Here is a 22,775-nt window from a genome sequence, read left to right as displayed (position 1 = left end):
GCACCCCCAAGATACTAGGAATATACCACTAGCCAATGGGTACCCCCAATATACTAGGAATATACCAATTGCCAATGGGCACCCCCAACATACTACTATTACTAGGAATATACCACAAGCCAATGGGCACCCCCAAGATACTAGGAATATACCACTAGCCAATGGGTACCCCCAATATACTAGGAATATACCACTAGCCAATGGGTACCCCCAACATACTAGGAATATGCCACAAGCCAATGGGTACCCCCAACATACTAGGAATATACAAATTGCCAATGGGCACCCCCAACATACTAGGAATATACCACTAGCCAATGGGCACCCCCAACATACTAGGAATATACCAATTGCCACTGGGCACACCCAACATACTAGGAATATACCAATTGCCAATGGGCACCCCCAACATACTAGGAATATACCAATTGCCAATGGGCACCCCAACATACTAGGACTATACCAATTGCCAATGGGCACCCCCAACATACTAGGAATATACCAATTGCCAATGGGCACCCCCAACATACTAGGAATATACCAATTGCCAATGGGCACCCCCAACATACTAGGAATATACCAATTGCCAATGGGCACCCCCAACATACTAGGAATATACCACTAGCCACTGGGCACACCCAACATACTAGGAATATACCAATTGCCAATGGGCACCCCCAACATACTAGGAATATACCAATTGCCAATGGGCACCCCAACATACTAGGAATATACCAATTGCCAATGGGCACCCCCAACATACTAGGAATATACCAATTGCCAATGGTACCCCCAACATACTAGGAATATACCACTAGCCACTGGGCACACCCAACATACTAGGAATATACCAATTGCCAATGGGCACCCCCAACATACTAGGAATATACCACTAGCCAATGGGCACCCTCAACATACTAGGAATATACCACTAGCCATTATTTTTAACTGTCATTTCTCAGTAGACTAAGCAGCAATTTATACCTTTTAGCTCAATAATAATAGCAAGTGAAAGTACCAAATCTCATTTTCAGTTCTTTTTTTTCCTTCAGAACAAAGTCTCTGGATGCAGCAGTGTTGCTAGACATGTCAAAAAATTACATGCACGTAATAGTAACACTGTATACAATGACAAGATTTCGCCAAGTGTCATCCAAGAGGGCGGTTAAATAATCTGAGCTGGTCAATACTGAGATTTAGCTTGCCATTTCTTACTCTGTACTAAACATTTGTGTAGGTTTACCTAGTGCAGGATAACATTAGTGACCTTCTAGCCCATGTACACAACTGTGAGTGAATGCAACTAATGAGTTGGTACAAGGGATTATTGTGTGAATTCCTAAATATACACTGTCAACCAATCAGTGATGACATAACTGTCGTTACTGTGGACAATTTCAGCTTACAGTGGCAATGTTTGGGAGCATGAATTGAAGCAAACCATATCAGCTACATAGATGCTTTCATAAATACACAAATAATGGATATTTATGGATAACTGGGTAAATTACAAAAAACTAAATAAAAATACAAACATGTACTGAATACAGACACAACAACATGCAGTCGAAATAAACAAATGAACATCAAATGGTTCATCAAAGTGAGATTCCAACTAGTGGAAATAGATCAACTGAAATATGAAAATACAGATACAAAAAATTCGAAAGTAATTGGAATAATTTGAAGAATTCTTAATGCCACATTGAACAGAGGGAAATCATCTGAGATGGCATATCCCTTGACATTGTTTTCACAATAAAGTCCTTCCCAGTGGCACATCGAAAAGCCTTAGGAGGCATGATTACCATACTGTAGTGATATTGATAGTATTCACAAAAATGCAGTTAATAGAAAGCTTCACTTAATTATGGAACAAGTTGGACTTAGAGCATGTCAAAGTGACATGTAATACTATGAATGTCAACTGAAATAATTGTGTTCATGTATCAATCATATCGAATAGAATAAATTCATTACCATGGATACGGGATTTTTTTATGCTCTGTCATGATGTAATGGTCTTCCTGTGATGTAAGTTCTCGCATTAGTCCAAAGTCACCAATTTTTACCTGAAAAATTTAAAACATGATATATATATGTAAATATTAATGCATATGGCAGTAAATGATTTCCTCAGATTTTAACCACAATTTTACCAGTTCTTATGTATAATTGTTTGTCCAAATGGACATAGTTTCTAATTTTACATGTTTTTATAAATAATTTGGAAACATTATGAAAAGTTTATGTAAGTTTAAAATCTGTAAATGATACAAAGGTCTCAAGCAATGAATGTGGGAATGAGCTCTCAAGCGATGAATGTGGGAACGAGCTCTCAAGCAATGAATGTGGGAACGAGTTCTCAAGCAATGAATGTGGGAAAGAGTTCTCAAGCGATGAATGTGGGAACGAGCTCTCAAGCAATGAATTATGTGGGAACGAGCTCTCAAGCGATGAATGTGGGAACGAGCTCTCAAGCAATGAATGTGGGAACGAGCTCTCAAGCAATGAATGTGGGAACGAGCTCTCAAGCAATGAATGTGGGAACGAGCTCTCAAGCAATGAATGTGGGATCGAGCTCTCAAGCGATGAATGTGGGAACGAGCTCTCAAGCGATGAATGTGGGAACGAGCTCTCAAGCGATGAATGTGGGAACGAACTCTCAAGCGATGAATGTGGGAACGAGCTCTCAAGCGATGAATGTTGTAACGAGCTCTCAAGCGATGAATATGGGAACGAGTTCTCAAGCAATGAATGTGGGAACGAGCTCTCAAGCAATGAATGTGGGAATGAGCTCTCAAGCAATGAATGTGGGAATGAGCTCTCAAGCGATGAATGTGGGAACGAGCTCTCAAGCGATGAATGTGGGAACGAGCTCTCAAGCGATGAATGTGGGAACAAGCTCTCAAGCAATGAATGTGGGAACGAGCTCTCAAGCGATGAATGTGGGAACGAGCTCTCAAGCGATGAATGTGGGAACGAGCTCTCAAGCGATGAATGTGGGAATGAGTTCTCAAGCGATGAATGTGGGAACGAGTTCTCAAGCGATGAATGTGGGAACGAGTTCTCAAGCGATGAATGTGGGAACGAGTTCTAATCTAAAAACATTTTCACTCATGTATTGGCAGAAGTGTAAGTATTACATTATGTACAAAGTAGTTGTAGAGTGTGATTGCAATGAGTCAAGACGTGTCAGAGAGTTGGTTCTAGAACATCATTCATTAACATAGAATATCATTCAGTATATTGAGTACCATCTGAAAAACATTATGTGCTCCATTATGTTCAATTTCTGTACCAAGTTTTAACAATAGCTGTACATGTAAGACCAAAATCTGGGTCCAGAAAGGTAGATTTTGATGCATTTTTAACTTTAAAATGGTGCCAATTGAGAATTGGATTTCTAAACGGATACATGTGCATATGTGTGACATGATGAATACTATATGTATATAAAGTCTGAACATAATTGGTCAAGGTATGAAGAAATATGACAAAATGGCTGCCAGTCGACCATTTTGAATCTGATTTGACAGGGAATGTCTAAGATACATGGGGGACACAAGGTGGAGATGCACATGAGGGCCTTGGGCAGACATCAAGTGGATTTGGGAATGTATGAGTGGACGTTGATATGTTAGGACGAACACAAAAAAATTTTGCAGAAATGCATGGATGTTGGAATCAATCTATAACGTTAATGTTTCTGAAAATAGTCCGAATGGGAACTAATAAATGATTTTACCTTTTCCATGGAAGCAAGAAGAATATTCCTTGTAGCCAGATCTCTGTGTATAAATCGTTTGAGTTCCAAATAACTCATTCCATTTGCAATTTGAATAGTGTAGTCACAGAGAGTTGAGATCATTATACGTCCATCTCGTCGTAATCTATCTAATAGAGCACCAAGCGGAGCAAGTTCTGTCACCTGAAACAAAATGACACAGTGAGAAATTATAGTTGGCAGACATGTAAAGAAGCTTATATGGAAGACATTATTCACTGTGATAGGAATGCCAAGGTATAATAAACATGCTTTTAGGACAAAAACAGCACATTGGGGGGGGGGGGGACTAAAAATTGTTTAATGTCAATAACTAGGATTTGTTCTTCCCCAAACTCAATAATTATAGGCAAACAATAAACCGAAAATAGGTGCATCACATTTACTATTAACTGTGTTAACCTGTCAGGGTCTGATATGCTGGAATACTTACCATCATAAATGGTGATGTAAGAACAACTCCATACAGTCTGATTAAATTAGGAAAGTCCAAAAGATGCATCACATTTACTATTAACTGTGTTAACCTGTCAGGGTCTGATGTGTTGGAATACTTACCATCATAAATGGTGATGTAAGAACAACTCCATACAGTCTGATTAAATTAGGATGGTCCAATAGGTGCATCGCGTTGACTTCTTTGACAAAATCATCAAACATTCCGGGCTGACAAAGAGCCTCACTTTTTAAACACTTAATTGCCACAGGAATCTACAAAAACAACAAAAAACAGATTAGTTTTAGTTATATGTGGAAATGCTGTAGACATGATCACTCAAAAGTCACACAACACGATACAATAATATACTTTTCCATTAACCTTTTCACCACCAATTCCTTCTTTTCGTCTGAAATTCACAAAATAGTCCTGTTTATAGTCTGCACTTTCCTTCAGAAGATCGGAACAAAAATAGCAACATTTTTCAAGTAAAAATTGAAAAATGAACCAAATTTGTCTGTTGGCGCCAAAATTAGAGTTCATTTCCAGAAATATTGAAGGAAAGAAAGTTTTAAAAAAAAGTGCATACAAATTTGGGCAAGAAAGTCTGGTGGTGAAAGGGCTAAAGCACTACAGTGCATGTATTTTCTCTATCAGAAGCATGTGTATTTACATAAATAATAGCATTTATGATTAATACAAGTCATATTTGAAATATCCAGCAATGTATAAATATAATTTTTGATATCAACTTCTATTACCGGGTAGATATGCACAACCACTGGAAAAAACATGGTGACCATGGAGACAATAATTGGCCTCTAGAAATATTCACAATTTGACCATTAATTCCACAAGGAATTCAGATGCCAAATAGAAAGTTTGTGTATTATTAAGTGAAAAATGTGAAGTACTATCCACTCACCAATATGTATATGATAAAATATTGAGAATTTGAATAGGTATTCTGAAATGTGCTGCAGAATATAAATTTAAGCTAGGTTTGGAAACAATAGACAAATGTTGCCACCATCAACAAAATGACTGTATACAGTCTGCTCTTCCCCCACATAAAATGTTGACAAACTTTTTGATCAACAAGTCATTGTCAATGACACGTCCCCGTTCCGTTCATATTTGAGTGACATATACATTCAAAGCAGATCATGACCGAAATGCACCTGCATATGTACAACACATTGTGCTAAATCTGAACAAAATCCATCCATGCATGACTGAGATCCGGTTCTGGAATTGTGAAAATACGTGATTTTGATGCATTTTCGGCCTTAAAATGGCCATCATTCCGCTATTGTTAAGCAGATCATGAAACAAATGCACATATCTATTTGTGACATGATGTACCATGTGTGTGTGAAGTTTGAACTTGATCAATCCAGACATGTCTTGGATACGGATCCAGAACTGAATTCTTTAACAAAATGGCCGCCAGTCGGCCATTTCGAACTTGATCCGGAAAAAAAAAAGACGTGCATCAAGGTCCTATTATGTTTAATGTATGTACCAAATTTGAAGGAAATCCGTCCATGCATAACTGAGATCCGGGTCCGGAATGGTGAAAATGTGCGATTTCAATGCTTTTTCGGCCTTAAAGCGGCCGCCATTTGGCTATCGTTAATGAGATCATGAAACAAATGTACATACATATTTGTGACATGATGTACTTTGTGTGTGTGAAGTTTGAACTCGATCAATCCAAGCATGTCTCAGATACGGATCCAGAACTGAATTCTTTAAAACAAAATGGCCGCCAGTCGGCCATTTCGAACCTGATCCAAAAAAAAAATGACGTGCATCAAGGTCCTATTATGTTTAATGTATGTACCAAATTTGAACAAAATCCGTCCATGCATAACTGAGATCCGGGTCCGGAATGGTGAAAATGTGCGATTTTGATGCATTTTCGGCCTTAAAATGGCCGCTATTCGGCTATTGTTAATCGGATCATGAAAAAAATGCATGTGCATATGTCCCATATAATGTGTGATGTATGAGTGAAGTTTGAACTTAATCAGCCCATGCATGTTCGAGATACAGGTGATCACGAACGCACGGACGGACGGACGGACGCACGGACGCACACAGGGCAAAACATAAGTCCCCGTTTTCGGACTGCGTCCGAACGGGGACTAAAAACTAAACAGATTATCTTAAACTCTCTGTATGGTCAAAAAAGAATGAAGAAATTTAGCAGCAAATTTACAAAATGTGAAAATATTTGCACAAAATTTTTGGGCGGGAAAAATATCTAGCACTCAAAGGATTAATGATTCCGTATACATTAAATGAAATTGTGGGTGTTATATGTGTTTCTATATGCTTTTACATGTAATAGAGTAAATATGGTATATATGAATTCATATAGCCGTCTTGTGTAACAGCTTATTTCTAAAATTCTGAGTATTTTATTATTTGTTTATATTCAACACAAAAGTACTACACCATTAATGAAAACATTTACTAGACTCGATACATTTTTTATTGCCACTTTTACTAGATATCTCCAATTAAATTTTGACTACAAGCAGGGAAAATCAAAGAAAGCTTAAAAAGAACTCCCGTGTGCTGAGAGTATTGGAGACACATTAATTCAAAATTACTTGAACTTGAGATATTGATGGAAATGCAGAAAACTAATTATGCAAATAAGGTAACTAATATGAACACATTTAAGTGTAAAACTAATAAGGTCTGCGCAATGTAAAAGTAATAAGATCTGCGTAATGTAATATCTATGTACCAAGTTTCATTGAAATGTGATTAGAACCCAAAAATTATTAATTATTGTGCTAATTAAGAGAATTAATATGAACAGATTTTAACCCAAAATTAATCAGGCTGTCTATTGTCCTAGAGCATTTATGTACCAAGTTTTATTCAAATGTGATGATCAATACTTGAGATATCAGTATTAATTAATTATGTTAATTAGGTGATTAAGAAGCATAAATATTTACCAAAACTAATATGGTGTACAGTCTTACACATGTAGGTTCATTGAAATGTGATGAGTACTCTTTAAAAGTTTCATTAAAATTCAATGAGTGGTTCTTAGGACAAATTAACTAATTAAGCAAATTAGTACCGTAGTTAATATGCACAATAATTTATCCTAAAATTAATCAGGTCTCTGCATAGTCCTAGAAGATCTATGTCGCAAGTCTCATTGAAATGTGATGATTAGTACTTGAGATATCAGGTGAAGGGCTGAAAATTAACTAATTATGCTAATAAGGTGATTAATATGCACAAATATTTCTCCAAAAACTAATTAGGTCTCTGCACAGTCCTCAAGTAACTATGTACCATGTTTCATTGAAATTTGTTCATTACTACTTGAAATATCAATAGCTGAAAATTAATTAATTATGCAAATTAGGTAATTAATATGTACTGATATTACCCTAAAAACTATCAAGTCTGTGCAGTCTCATATGACATCTATGTACCAAGTTTTATTGAAATGTTATGATTAGTACTTGAGATATCAGTGGAAAAGCCGAAAATTGATTAATCATTATGCAAATTAGGTAATTAATATAAACAGATTTTTACCCAAAACAAATCAAATCTGCGCATTAGTTCAGAGCATCCATGTGCCAAGTTTCATCAAAATCCAATGAGTGGTTCTTTATATATCAGTGGAACAGTCATGGAACAGCTAAAAATCAGCTAATTATCATGCAAATTAGGTAATTAATATTCATAGATTTTTACCAAAACCTAATCAACTCTGCGTATTATCCCAGAGCATCTATGTACCAAGTTTCACCAAAATATGATTAGTGGTTCTTGAGATAACGGTGGAACAAAAAAAGTGACATACATACATACAGACATACAGACAGGGTAACTGCAAAGACTCCCTTTTGTGCTTCGCACACGGGAGTCAAAAATTATCATCACTCAGGCAGTATGTGATGGCATTGGTTTGTGCAAACTTTGCGATATTCTGGTGATAACCCCAAATATGTACTATTATGTACATTACCACATGTATTATCATGGAGCTAAACAATCAGCCTCTCGACTGAGATATCTCTGCTGTTAGCAATGTACATTTCAATTAAGGAATTGAAAACAAGCAGCCTATCGGCTGAGATAGCTCCGCTGTTAGCAATGCACATTTCAATTAAAGAACAGAAGATATCATTAGAAAATGAACAATATGTATAGTATCAAGCAATGGGACTTGCTGTTTTCAAAAAGAATTCAAAAATATCACTTTTTACCAAAAATTACAAAAATATTCATCAAAATTAGAGAATTAAAGATATCATTACAAAATGAACAAATCTGAGAGAGGTCCACATGTAGTACCTATATATGTAATATCAAAGCACTTGCACTTGTGGTTTTTAACAAGAAGTCGAAAATATCACTTTTTACCAAAAATTACAAAAATATTCACCAAAATTAGAGAATTAAAGATATCATTACAAAATGAACAAATCTGAGAGAAGTCCACATGTAGTACCTATATATGTAATATCAAAGCAATTGGACTTGCAGTTTTTAACAAGAAGTCGAAAATATCACTTTTTACCAAAAATGACAAAAATATTCAACAAAATTAGAGAATTGAAGATATCAACATGAAATGAACAAATCTAAGAGAGGTCTACTCAAGGTACATATACACCAAGTATCAAAGCATTCAGGCTTGTAGTTTTCAAGAAGAAGTCGAAAAAGTAAATCATTGATACGGACGACGACGGACTATCACTCATATGATAAGCTCCGCTCGACAAAGTCGACAGCGGAGCTAAAAATGAACAAATCTGAGAGAGGTCCACCTGTAGTATTTACATGCATGTGTATAATATCAAAGCAATTAGACTTGCGGTTTTCAACAAGAAGTCGAAAATATCACTTTTTACCAAAAATTACAAAAATATTCATCAAAATTAGAAAATTAAAGATATCATCACAAAATGAACAAATGTGAGAGAGCTGTGCCCAAGGTACATATATAGCAATAAGAATTGTAGTTTTCAAGAAGAAGTCGAAAAAGTAAAAAGTTGACATGAATGATGACGAACAATTACTCGCATGACAAACTCCGCTCGACAGTGGAGCTAAAAAAAGGGAGATCCATGGATTGTAAGGATATTAAAGTACTACATGTGTAATATGTCATTATAATAGAAAAATGGTCACAAACATGAAATATAATGTAAAACAGTACTATCGGCACTTTATTGAATTTATTTCAAGGCACAAACTAACAGAACAAAATTTTGTTTTCACCTTAACTGCCATGAACAACAACAGACATTAAAATTTTTTTAAATCCAAATTTGATGGTCATTGGTCGACATTTTGTATTGATTACACATTGACCTTGGGGGGTGTGGAATGGGGGTGGGGGTGCTGGATGGGGGCTGAGGTTTTGGATGGGTTGAACACTCAGACCAAACTGAAGTATTGAATAATACTGTTCTAATAACATAGTGAACAGTACTTGACTCGCACATGGCAACTGCCGTTATATTTCAATTATAATTTACATATTGTACGTACATCAATAGAAAATGAAAATAATTCTAAATGCTTTTATCTACTTAAATTAGTCTGTGCTTGACAAATCTACTATATCACTGAGCTGCTATAATACTTGTGTAATACATTTAAGAAAACAACAATAAATTACAAACATCAATGTATTGTAGATGTTCACCAAGTTTTATTTTATTTACGCTATATTCCTCTGATAACTAAATGTCCTAAACTTTGTTTTGAATATGTGCAGTTAAACATATCTCTGCAACAGAAAAGCTGTTGGCGTTAAACCCAGTGAATGTTACATTAGTAAATGCACAAAATACTGTCAATCATTTACTTCACCGCTAGGAATCTTGAAGACTCTGTGCCAGAGGACCTCAACAAAATTGTCACTACTACAAAATTTGATTGTGATTTTTACTGACTCATGAAAATCAGGAAAATTTGTCTCTTTGGAATATAAAGCAATTTTAATATAGTATCACACTAACAACAAGTATTGAATAACTGAAATAGCAGTGAGATGTGTTTCTTATCAATTGTGTTATATTATTTAATTCATGAAATATTGAAACAAATTGACCAAATAAAGTAAAAGCACTTAAACAACTGGAAAATTGTTTTTTTTTGTTTGAAAAAAATTAATTTGTAATGCAAGTAAATTGAAATGAAACATCTACCACATTGAAATGGCTATAGATGCTGTTCATCTACATCTAGGTATTAGAAGAGAAGTGAACATAGAAACACACACAAAAATGGCCATATTAAATTATGGACTGTGTGATCTTGTTCATGACACACACTAATATGTTAAAATACCTTAAAAAATTATGAACACTTTTAAATAATTAGTTTTTAAAAATGGTACAAACTTTTTGAACTGGTCAAATTTTTGGTATTAAAATCATCGATTACAAAAACATTAGATGGCATATATTGTGCATCATTTGTTTGTTTGCAAAAAGCAAAATTTTCATCTAAACCCCATTATTCGTGATATTCATGGCAAATCTGAGTAATATTATAGAGAACTAAACTAGCACAGTTCAGTGATTGGCCAGAATTCTAGAAGCCAACAAATAATAAAATTTTAAGAGTAGGCAAAATTTTTACCTAATTATGATTTTTTACGAGTACATGTATATTTATAATTCCCAAAAAATAATGACAACAACTCCATTGACTCCAGACAGAAGCCCTCCCCCACAACATTGACTCCAGACAGAAGCCCTCCCCCACAACAATGAAGCCAGACAGTAGCACAGATGTCGTGGTTTTAAATAAGAGAAAACAAATAAAAATTAAATATTAAAAGGAACATATATTTTGTCATGATTTTTAATCCATGCAAATACTGAGCCAAAATTTCAAAGTGGTAAACACTTGGTATATATTTATGATAACATGCAAACAGCTGGAAAATAAATTTAAGTTTGAGCAAAACTTAATTTTTCAGTTGTCAAGTAGTTGTTTTCATATGCATACATGGAAATTGGAATATTTTGCCCTATGTGTTTACTTCATTTGGTTTGAACCATCATATTGCATGAATTCAAAAGTATGATAAAATTAATAAAAAAAATGTGCCCTTACAATAAAATTCAAATTAAAGTGAAAGTAAATTGTGGTGACTAACCTTGCCTCCATTTGGAGTTTTCCAGTCACCTTTGCGTACCACGCCAAATGAACCATCGCCAAGTTTCTCGTACAGCGTCAGCTCACTGTCGCTAATCAGACACGTCAGCGACTGTGACTGCATGATGTCAACGGGTCGTCGTGGAACTGTTTTACGGTGCACTGCAGTATCCTCTTTCTTCCCACCTGTAAACACCTACATAATGACAAATCAGGTCAAAGGTCAAACTTGAAGAATTCAATTCATCAAAGACAGTACTATTCAATGGAAACACCGAGCCGAGTGGGAGATGTGTCTTATCATTGTCTGCAGAAAGATATCCTAAAAGTAATGTCCTCCTACGAGAATGAACCTCACCCCCTCGTTTGCCAATAAAATGCAGAATCTTTTCCTGTTCATTGAGAATTGAAATGACGAATGATGACAATGAACTTGAGATCTACGGGAAAAAAAGCAAGCGCTCATAGAATTAACTTCCCATACCTAGAGTTTTACTTAAAAAATAATAATACCACAGAAATATTAGCAATAGAATCAGGAGACCGATCTACCATCTTTATTATAAAATAAGTTTGTCAAATATGGTAATTACCGGTACATATAGATTATGATGCTGAATGTTAACTCCAAAAAGAAATGGAAGGGTCACATGGATATCCAATTTTGAGTCACTCAACTAAATATAAAATAAAAGTAACTTACACGTAAATGACGTTGAAACCACATAACGTACAACCAATAGAATTACATTGGTACATGTATGAAAATCATCAAAAAGATTACCAAATAGGAAAAACAAATCAAGGCAAGTTACAAAGGGAAGAAAGTGTACTCTACATAGACAGCTTGTAGATGCAGAACCTTGCGACTTTCGTAAGTTCACGGTGATGCAAACCTGAAAATATTGACTCACTTTCTAAGCTTTGTCATGACCATTAACAGTCTACAGAATGTATAACATACACATGTGTGGGCTTTTGCTTGACATTGTCATGAAAAGAAATTAATAGAGTGGAACCAAAAGACCATTAATTACTTCAGTGTACCTTTTTTACATGCTATTTTCTCTACTAAAAGGTGAAAACAACAAGCACAGTGACAAATTTACTGTATTACAATGTAATTCCATTTGTAGAATACTGTAAAGGGGGTAATTATTCACTGGGTTTTAATTTAGCTTATTTCGCTGACTGGAAAAATGCGCTAAATTAAAACACAGTGAATATGTAAAATTTAGCATAGAACACATTATCTAAATGACGAAACCGTGAATTTAAAACCCACTGAATATGCCTGAGATGGTAAATCAGTGAAATTTAAACCCAGTGAAAATTAGTCATTTTACAGTAGCATACCAATGTCAAAATAACAGAATTGTATCAAAATAAATCATGTTTAATAATTTTGTAAACAACTGATGAATACACTGTATTTCTGTGAGATACACTTGTACACAGCAAATGTGGTATATACTTGTAACACAGTAAATGTGGTATATACTTGTAACACAGCAAATGTGGTATATACTTGTAACACAGCAAATGTGGTATATACTTGTAACACAGCAAATGTGGTATATACTTGTACACAGCAAATGTGGTATATACTTGTAACACAGCAAATGTGGTATATACTTGTACACAGCAAATGTGGTATATACTTGTACACAGCAAATGTGGTATATACTTGTACACAGCAAATGTGGTATATACTTGTAACACAGCAAATGTGGTATATACTTGTAACAGCAAATGTGGTATATACTTGTAACACAGCAAATGTGGTATATACTTGTACACAGCAAATGTGGTATATACTTGTAACACAGCAAATGTGGTATATACTTGTACACAGCAAATGTGGTATATACTTGTAACACCAGCAAATGTGGTATATACTTGTAACACAGCAAATGTGGTATATACTTGTAACACCAGCAAATGTGGTATATACTTGTAACACAGCAAATGTGGTATATACTTGTAACACAGCAAATGTGGTATATACTTGTAACACAGCAAATGTGGTATACACTTGTAACACAGCAAATGTGGTATACACTTGTACACAGCAAATGTGGTATACACTTGTACACAGCAAATGTGGTATACACTTGTAACACAGCAAATGTGGTATACACTTGTAACACAGCAAATGTGGTATACACTTGTACACAGCAAATGTGGTATATACTTGTAACACAGCAAATGTGGTATATACTTGTAACACAGCAAATGTGGTATATACTTGTAACACAGCAAATGTGGTATATATACTTGTAACACAGCAAATGTGGTATACACTTGTACACAGCAAATGTGGTATACACTTGTACACAGCAAATGTGGTATACACTTGTAACACAGCAAATGTGGTATATACTTGTAACACAGCAAATGTGGTATATACTTGTAACACAGCAAATGTGGTATATACTTGTAACACAGCAAATGTGGTATATACTTGTACACAGCAAATGTGGTATATACTTGTAACACAGCAAATGTGGTATATACTTGTACACAGCAAATGTGGTATATACTTGTACACAGCAAATGTGGTATATACTTGTAACACAGCAAATGTGGTATATACTTGTACACAGCAAATGTGGTATATACTTGTAACACAGCAAATGTGGTATATACTTGTAACACAGCAAATGTGGTATATACTTGTAACACAGCAAATGTGGTATATACTTGTAACACAGCAAATGTGGTATATATTTGTAACACAGCAAATGTGGTATATACTTGTAACACAGCAAATGTGGTATATACTTGTAACACAGCAAATGTGGTATATACTTGTAACACAGCAAATGTGGTATATACTTGTAACACAGCAAATGTGGTATATACTTGTAACACAGCAAATGTGGTATATACTTGTAACACAGCAAATGTGGTATATACTTGTAACACAGCAAATGTGGTATATACTTGTAACACAGCAAATGTGGTATATACTTGTAACACAGCAAATGTGGTATATACTTGTAACACAGCAAATGTGGTATATACTTGTAACACAGCAAATGTGGTATATACTTGTAACACAGCAAATGTGGTATATACTTGTAACACAGCAAATGTGGTATATACTTGTAACACAGCAAATGTGGTATATACTTGTAACACAGCAAATGTGGTATATACTTGTACACAGCAAATGTGGTATATACTTGTAACACAGCAAATGTGGTATATACTTGTAACACAGCAAATGTGGTATATACTTGTAACACAGCAAATGTGGTATATACTTGCAACACCAGCAAATGTGGTATATACTTGTAACACAGCAAATGTGGTATATACTTGTAACACAGCAAATGTGGTATATACTTGTAACACAGCAAATGTGGTATATACTTGTAACACAGCAAATGTGGTATATACTTGTAACACAGCAAATGTGGTATATACTTGTAACACAGCAAATGTGGTATATACTTGTAACACAGCAAATGTGGTATATACTTGTAACACAGGAAATGTGGTATATACTTGTAACACAGCAAATGTGGTATATACTTGTAACACAGCAAATGTGGTATATACTTGTAACACAGCAAATGTGGTATATACTTGTAACACAGCAAATGTGGTATATACTTTTAACACAGCAAATGTGGTATATACTTTTAACACAGCAAATGTGGTATATACTTGTAACACAGCAAATGTGGTATATACTTTTAACACAGCAAATGTGGTATATACTTGTAACACAGCAAATGTGGTATATACTTGTAACACAGCAAATGTGGTATATACTTGTAACACAGCAAATGTGGTATATACTTGTAACACCAGCAAATGTGGTATATACTTGTAACACAGCAAATGTGGTATATACTTGTAACACAGCAAATGTGGTATATACTTGTAACACAGCAAATGTGGTATATACTTGTAACACAGCAAATGTGGTATATACTTTTAACACAGCAAATGTGGTATATACTTTTAACACAGCAAATGTGGTATATACTTTTAACACAGCAAATGTGGTATATACTTGTAACACAGCAAATGTGGTATATACTTGTACACAGCAAATGTGGTATATACTTGTAACACAGCAAATGTGGTATATACTTGTACACAGCAAATGTGGTATATACTTGTACACAGCAAATGTGGTATATACTTGCAACACCAGCAAATGTGGTATATACTTGTAACACAGCAAATGTGGTATATACTTGTAACACAGCAAATGTGGTATATACTTGTAACACAGCAAATGTGGTATATACTTGCAACACAGCAAATGTGGTATATACTTGTACACAGCAAATGTGGTATATACTTGTACACAGCAAATGTGGTATATACTTGTAACACAGCAAATGTGGTATATACTTGCAACACCAGCAAATGTGGTATATACTTGTAACACAGCAAATGTGGTATATACTTGTAACACAGCAAATGTGGTATATACTTGTACACAGCAAATGTGGTATATACTTGTACACAGCAAATGTGGTATATACTTGTACACAGCAAATGTGGTATATACTTGTAACACAGCAAATGTGGTATATACTTGCAACACCAGCAAATGTGGTATATACTTGTAACACAGCAAATGTGGTATATACTTGTAACACAGCAAATGTGGTATATACTTGTAACACAGCAAATGTGGTATATACTTGTAACACAGCAAATGTGGTATATACTTGTAACACAGCAAATGTGGTATATACTTGCAACACCAGCAAATGTGGTATATACTTGTAACACCAGCAAATGTGGTATATACTTGTAACACAGCAAATGTGGTATTTACATGTATACTTGTAACACAGCAAATGTGGTATATACTTGTACACAGCAAATGTGGTATATACTTGTACACAGCAAATGTGGTATATACTTGTAACACAGCAAATGTGGTATATACTTGCAACACCAGCAAATGTGGTATATACTTGTAACACAGCAAATGTGGTATATACTTGTACACAGCAAATGTGGTATATACTTGTACACAGCAAATGTGGTATATACTTGTACACAGCAAATGTGGTATATACTTGTAACACAGCAAATGTGGTATATACTTGCAACACCAGCAAATGTGGTATATACTTGTAACACAGCAAATGTGGTATATACTTGTAACACAGCAAATGTGGTATATACTTGTAACACAGCAAATGTGGTATATACTTGCAACACCAGCAAATGTGGTATATACTTGTAACACAGCAAATGTGGTATATGCTTTTAACACAGCAAATGTGGTATATACTTGTAACACAGCAAATGTGGGATATACTTGTAACACAGCAAATGTGGTATATACTTGCAACACCAGCAAATGTGGTATATACTTGTAACACAGCAAATGTGGTATATACTTGTACACAGCAAATGTGGTATATACTTGTATACAGCAAATGTGGTATATACTTGTACACAGCAAATGTGGTATATACTTGTAACACAGCAAATGTGGTATATACTTGCAACACCAGCAAATGTGGTATATACTTGTAACACAGCAAATGTGGTATATACTTTTAACACAGCAAATGTGGTATATACTTGTAACACAGCAAATGTGGGATATACTTGTAACACAGCAAATGTGGTATATACTTGCAACACCAGCAAATGTGGTATATACTTGTAACACAGCAAATGTGGTATATACTTGTACACAGCAAATGTGGTATATACTTGTACACAGCAAATGTGGTATATACTTGTACACAGCAAATGTGGTATATACTTGTAACACAGCAAATGTGGTATATACTTGCAACACCAGCAAATGTGGTATATACTTGTAACACAGCAAATGTGGTATATACTTGTAACACAGCAAATGTGGTATATACTTGTAACACAGCAAATGTGGCATATACTTGCAACACCAGCAAATGTGGTATATACTTGTAACACAGCAAATGTGGTATATACTTTTAACACAGCAAATGTGGTATATACTTGTAACACAGCAAATGTGGGATATACTTGTAACACAGTAAATGTGGTATATACTTGTAACACAGCAAATGTGGGATATACTTGTAACACAGCAAATGTGGTATATACTTGTAACACAGCAAATGTGGTATATACTTGTAACACAGCAAATGTGGTATATACTTGTAACACAGCAAATGTGGTATATACTTGTAACACAGCAAATGTGGTATATACTTGTAACACAGCAAATGTGGTATACACTTGTAACACAGCAAATGTGGTATATACTTGTAACACAGCAAATGTGGTATATACTTGTAACACAGCAAATGTGGTATATACTTGTAACACAGCAAATGTGGTATATACTTGTAACACAGCAAATGTGGTATATACTTGTAACACAGCAAATGTGGTATATACTTGTAACACAGCAAATGTGGTATATACTTGTAACACAGCAAATGTGGTATATACTTGCAACACCAGCAAATGTGGTATATACTTTTAACACAGCAAATGTGGTATATACTTTTAACACAGCAAATGTGGTATATACTTGTAACACAGCAAATGTGGTATATACTTGTAACACAGCAAATGTGGTATATACTTGTAACACAGCAAATGTGGTATATACTAGTAACACAGCAAATGTGGTATATACTTGTAACATAGCAAATGTGGTATATACTTGCAACACCAGCAAATGTGGTATATACTTGTAACACAGCAAATGTGGTATATACTTTTAACACAGCAAATGTGGTATATACTTGTAACACAGCAAATGTGGGATATACTTGTAACACAGCAAATGTGGTATATACTTGTAACACAGCAAATGTGGGATATACTTTTAACACAGCAAATGTGGTATATACTTGTAACACAGCAAATGTGGTATATACTTGTACACAGCAAATGTGGTATATACTTGTACACAGCAAATGTGGTATATACTTGTACACAGCAAATGTGGTATATACTTGTAACACAGCAAATGTGGTATATACTTGCAACACCAGCAAATGTGGTATATACTTGTAACACAGCAAATGTGGTATATACTTGTAACACAGCAAATGTGGTATATACTTGTAACACAGCAAATGTGGTATATACTTGCAACACCAGCAAATGTGGTATATACTTGTAACACAGCAAATGTGGTATATGCTTTTAACACAGCAAATGTGGTATATACTTGTAACACAGCAAATGTGGGATATACTTGTAACACAGCAAATGTGGTATATACTTGCAACACCAGCAAATGTGGTATATACTTGTAACACAGCAAATGTGGTATATACTTGTACACAGCAAATGTGGTATATACTTGTATACAGCAAATGTGGTATATACTTGTACACAGCAAATGTGGTATATACTTGTAACACAGCAAATGTGGTATATACTTGCAACACCAGCAAATGTGGTATATACTTGTAACACAGCAAATGTGGTATATACTTTTAACACAGCAAATGTGGTATATACTTGTAACACAGCAAATGTGGGATATACTTGTAACACAGCAAATGTGGTATATACTTGCAACACCAGCAAATGTGGTATATACTTGTAACACAGCAAATGTGGTATATACTTGTACACAGCAAATGTGGTATATACTTGTACACAGCAAATGTGGTATATACTTGTACACAGCAAATGTGGTATATACTTGTAACACAGCAAATGTGGTATATACTTGCAACACCAGCAAATGTGGTATATACTTGTAACACAGCAAATGTGGTATATACTTGTAACACAGCAAATGTGGTATATACTTGTAACACAGCAAATGTGGCATATACTTGCAACACCAGCAAATGTGGTATATACTTGTAACACAGCAAATGTGGTATATACTTTTAACACAGCAAATGTGGTATATACTTGTAACACAGCAAATGTGGGATATACTTGTAACACAGTAAATGTGGTATATACTTGTAACACAGCAAATGTGGGATATACTTGTAACACAGCAAATGTGGTATATACTTGTAACACAGCAAATGTGGTATATACTTGTAACACAGCAAATGTGGTATATACTTGTAACACAGCAAATGTGGTATATACTTGTAACACAGCAAATGTGGTATATACTTGTAACACAGCAAATGTGGTATACACTTGTAACACAGCAAATGTGGTATATACTTGTAACACAGCAAATGTGGTATATACTTGTAACACAGCAAATGTGGTATATACTTGTAACACAGCAAATGTGGTATATACTTGTAACACAGCAAATGTGGTATATACTTGTAACACAGCAAATGTGGTATATACTTGTAACACAGCAAATGTGGTATATACTTGTAACACAGCAAATGTGGTATATACTTGCAACACCAGCAAATGTGGTATATACTTTTAACACAGCAAATGTGGTATATACTTTTAACACAGCAAATGTGGTATATACTTGTAACACAGCAAATGTGGTATATACTTGTAACACAGCAAATGTGGTATATACTTGTAACACAGCAAATGTGGTATATACTAGTAACACAGCAAATGTGGTATATACTTGTAACATAGCAAATGTGGTATATACTTGCAACACCAGCAAATGTGGTATATACTTGTAACACAGCAAATGTGGTATATACTTTTAACACAGCAAATGTGGTATATACTTGTAACACAGCAAATGTGGGATATACTTGTAACACAGCAAATGTGGTATATACTTGTAACACAGCAAATGTGGGATATACTTTTAACACAGCAAATGTGGTATATACTTGTAACACAGCAAATGTGGTATATACTTGTAACACAGCAAATGTGGTATATACTTGTAACACAGCAAATGTGGTATATACTTGTAACATAGCAAATGTGGTATATACTTGCAACACCAGCAAATGTGGTATATACTTGTAACACAGCAAATGTGGTATATACTTTTAACACAGCAAATGTGGTATATACTTGTAACACAGCAAATGTGGGATATACTTGTAACACAGCAAATGTGGTATATACTTGTAACACAGCAAATGTGGGATATACTTGTAACACAGCAAATGTGGTATATACTTGTAACACAGCAAATGTGGTATATACTTGTAACACAGCAAATGTGGTATATACTTTTAACACAGCAAATGTGGTATATACTTGCAACACAGCAAATGTGGTATACACTTGTACACAGCAAATGTGGTATACACTTGTACACAGCAAATGTGGTATATACTTGTAACACAGCAAATGTGGTATATACTTGCAACACCAGCAAATGTGGTATATACTTGCAACACCAGCAAATGTGGTATATACTTGTAACACAGCAAATGTGGTATATACTTGTAACACCAGCAAATGTGGTATATACTTTTAACACAGCAAATGTGGTATATACTTGTAACACAGCAAATGTGGTATATACTTGTAACACAGCAAATGTGTTATATACTTGTAACACCAGCAAATGTGGTATATACTTTTAACACAGCAAATGTGGTATATACTTGTAACACAGCAAATGTGGTATATACTTGTAACACAGCAAATGTGGTATATACTTGTAACACAGCAAATGTGGTATATACTTGCAACACCAGCAAATGTGGTATATACTTGTAACATAGCAAATGTGGTATATACTTGTAACACAGCAAATGTGGTATATACTTGTAACACAGCAAATGTGGTATATACTTGTAACACAGCAAATGTGGTATATACTTGTAACACAGCAAATGTGGTATATACTTGTAACACCAGCAAATGTGGTATATACTTGTAACACAGCAAATGTGGTATTTACATGTACTTGTAACACAGCAAATGTGGTATATACTTGTAACACAGCAAATGTGGTATATACTTGTAACACAGCAAATGTGGTATATACTTGTAACACAGCAAATGTGGTATATACTTGTAACACAGCAAATGTGGTATATACTTGTACTTTTGTATCTGTGTTTAAACTTCACAGACGGTACATGCTTCAAAAAACTGTGCTGCAAAGGATCTTTATGAGATACATTTGTATAAATAAATATATATATATATATATATCAGTTCTTTTTATTTAGATCATGGCAATTTTTTGGTCAGAGCGCCCTCTAGTTTTGTGGAGAATCATGTTCATTTGGAATGCTCTGATTGGATGGAAGTTCAAGCCTAGCAAGGTGTGATAGAATTGGCCTGTTATGTTCAGATTCAAATAAGCATGAACCACTAATTTGACAGGGAAGTGATACTTATAATGCAGCAAGCTGTTCTAATTGCTGTTGTGGTAGAGTTTTTCTATTTTCCTGTCAAATGCATTTATTGGTCCACTGAAAAATGAAAATAATGTTCCCTGTAACTTAGACTCTTATTGATCAAGGCATTTTAAAAATCATGGGTGTTAACTCCCCTCAAGTTATGACCCGTTGTCCCCTACAGAATAATGGTTGCATCTAATATTAAAATAAAGATGGCGGAGTATAGCGTTGATTCATCTCGTTCTACTCTGGATTACTTGGAGTCAATAAAGATCCTAGAAAGTTAGTATTTATATGCCTGTGTGTTTTTTGTTTGTTTGTTTTTTCACTGTCTTTGACTTTCCCAGTATGTTTGTTGCTGTTGACAACAATTCAGTCCTCTGCCAGGCTTCAGTCAATGTTTTTCTTCACTACCTACCCAACTCCTCGTCGGGCACTATGTAGCTGGTGTGGTATATTTATCACAGACAGTAGGGCAATTGTCACATTTAGTGCTCCAAGAAAATATTCTCTGTCCATGTGTATTTATATAAATAGATGCAGTTTCTTTGGCTTGAATAACGATCACTGGCTTCGTACATACAGGTATACTGGTTTACCTGTTTCTAGTTGAAATATAGCCAATCTTATTAACCAAGACAGTTGGACATTTGCCACATGTCACAACACTCATTTCCAAGTGCCATAGCTTGAAACAAGTAGTCAAATCTGATATTGGCTGGAGCTTTAGTTTATATGGACATGGTAAATGGCAAACTAGATGGTCAGAAAGTAATAAAAATAATCACAGCTTTACTCCACCCACCCCACTATGAAGTAAAAGGCTGTTTATAAGGCCATGTATGATGGTTTCATTTTTCTTATGGAAAACAATTTTAATTAAAAACTTCTATGCTCCTGTACCCAACCGTGGGGGTTCATCACACTAAACAACAGGTGTCACTATTACTAAGATAAATGTACTTTTTTTTCATTAAAATTACTGAATGCTTATACATATGTACTAAAACGTTAGTTAACATTTAATATCAGGCAATGCATTGGTTCATTACCCTGGCTACGTGTTAAAATGGTTATGAATTCATTTTGGATAAGTACGTACGTAACCGACCAATCTTGGACTTTATTTCAATATGTTGGTCAGGGTTCTGACCCTGTGTATTTTTCGGTGGGTACC

The 22,775-nt window shown here is 34.8% G+C and overlaps 1 protein-coding gene across 1 annotated transcript in view; it reads right to left on the bottom strand.

Annotated features, from left to right (window-relative positions):
* LOC144344494 (uncharacterized) overlaps positions 1 to 22,775 on the bottom strand; it is a 113,895-nt gene that overhangs the window by 11,102 nt on the left and 80,018 nt on the right. The window contains exons 3-6 of the mRNA XM_085490789.1: positions 11,392 to 11,586; positions 4,346 to 4,498; positions 3,749 to 3,931; positions 1,981 to 2,072 (exon numbers count right to left, since the gene is read on the bottom strand). Of these exons, the coding sequence (XP_085346915.1) occupies positions 1,981 to 2,072; positions 3,749 to 3,931; positions 4,346 to 4,498; positions 11,392 to 11,586 (623 nt within the window). The remainder of the gene's footprint in view (positions 1 to 1,980; positions 2,073 to 3,748; positions 3,932 to 4,345; positions 4,499 to 11,391; positions 11,587 to 22,775) is intronic.

This window comes from Saccoglossus kowalevskii, chromosome 15 (assembly GCF_978046115.1).
Source record: "Saccoglossus kowalevskii chromosome 15, keSacKowa6.1, whole genome shotgun sequence".
Taxonomy (NCBI): Eukaryota; Metazoa; Hemichordata; class Enteropneusta; family Harrimaniidae; genus Saccoglossus; species Saccoglossus kowalevskii.
This window is presented reverse-complemented; position numbering and strand designations above follow the sequence as displayed.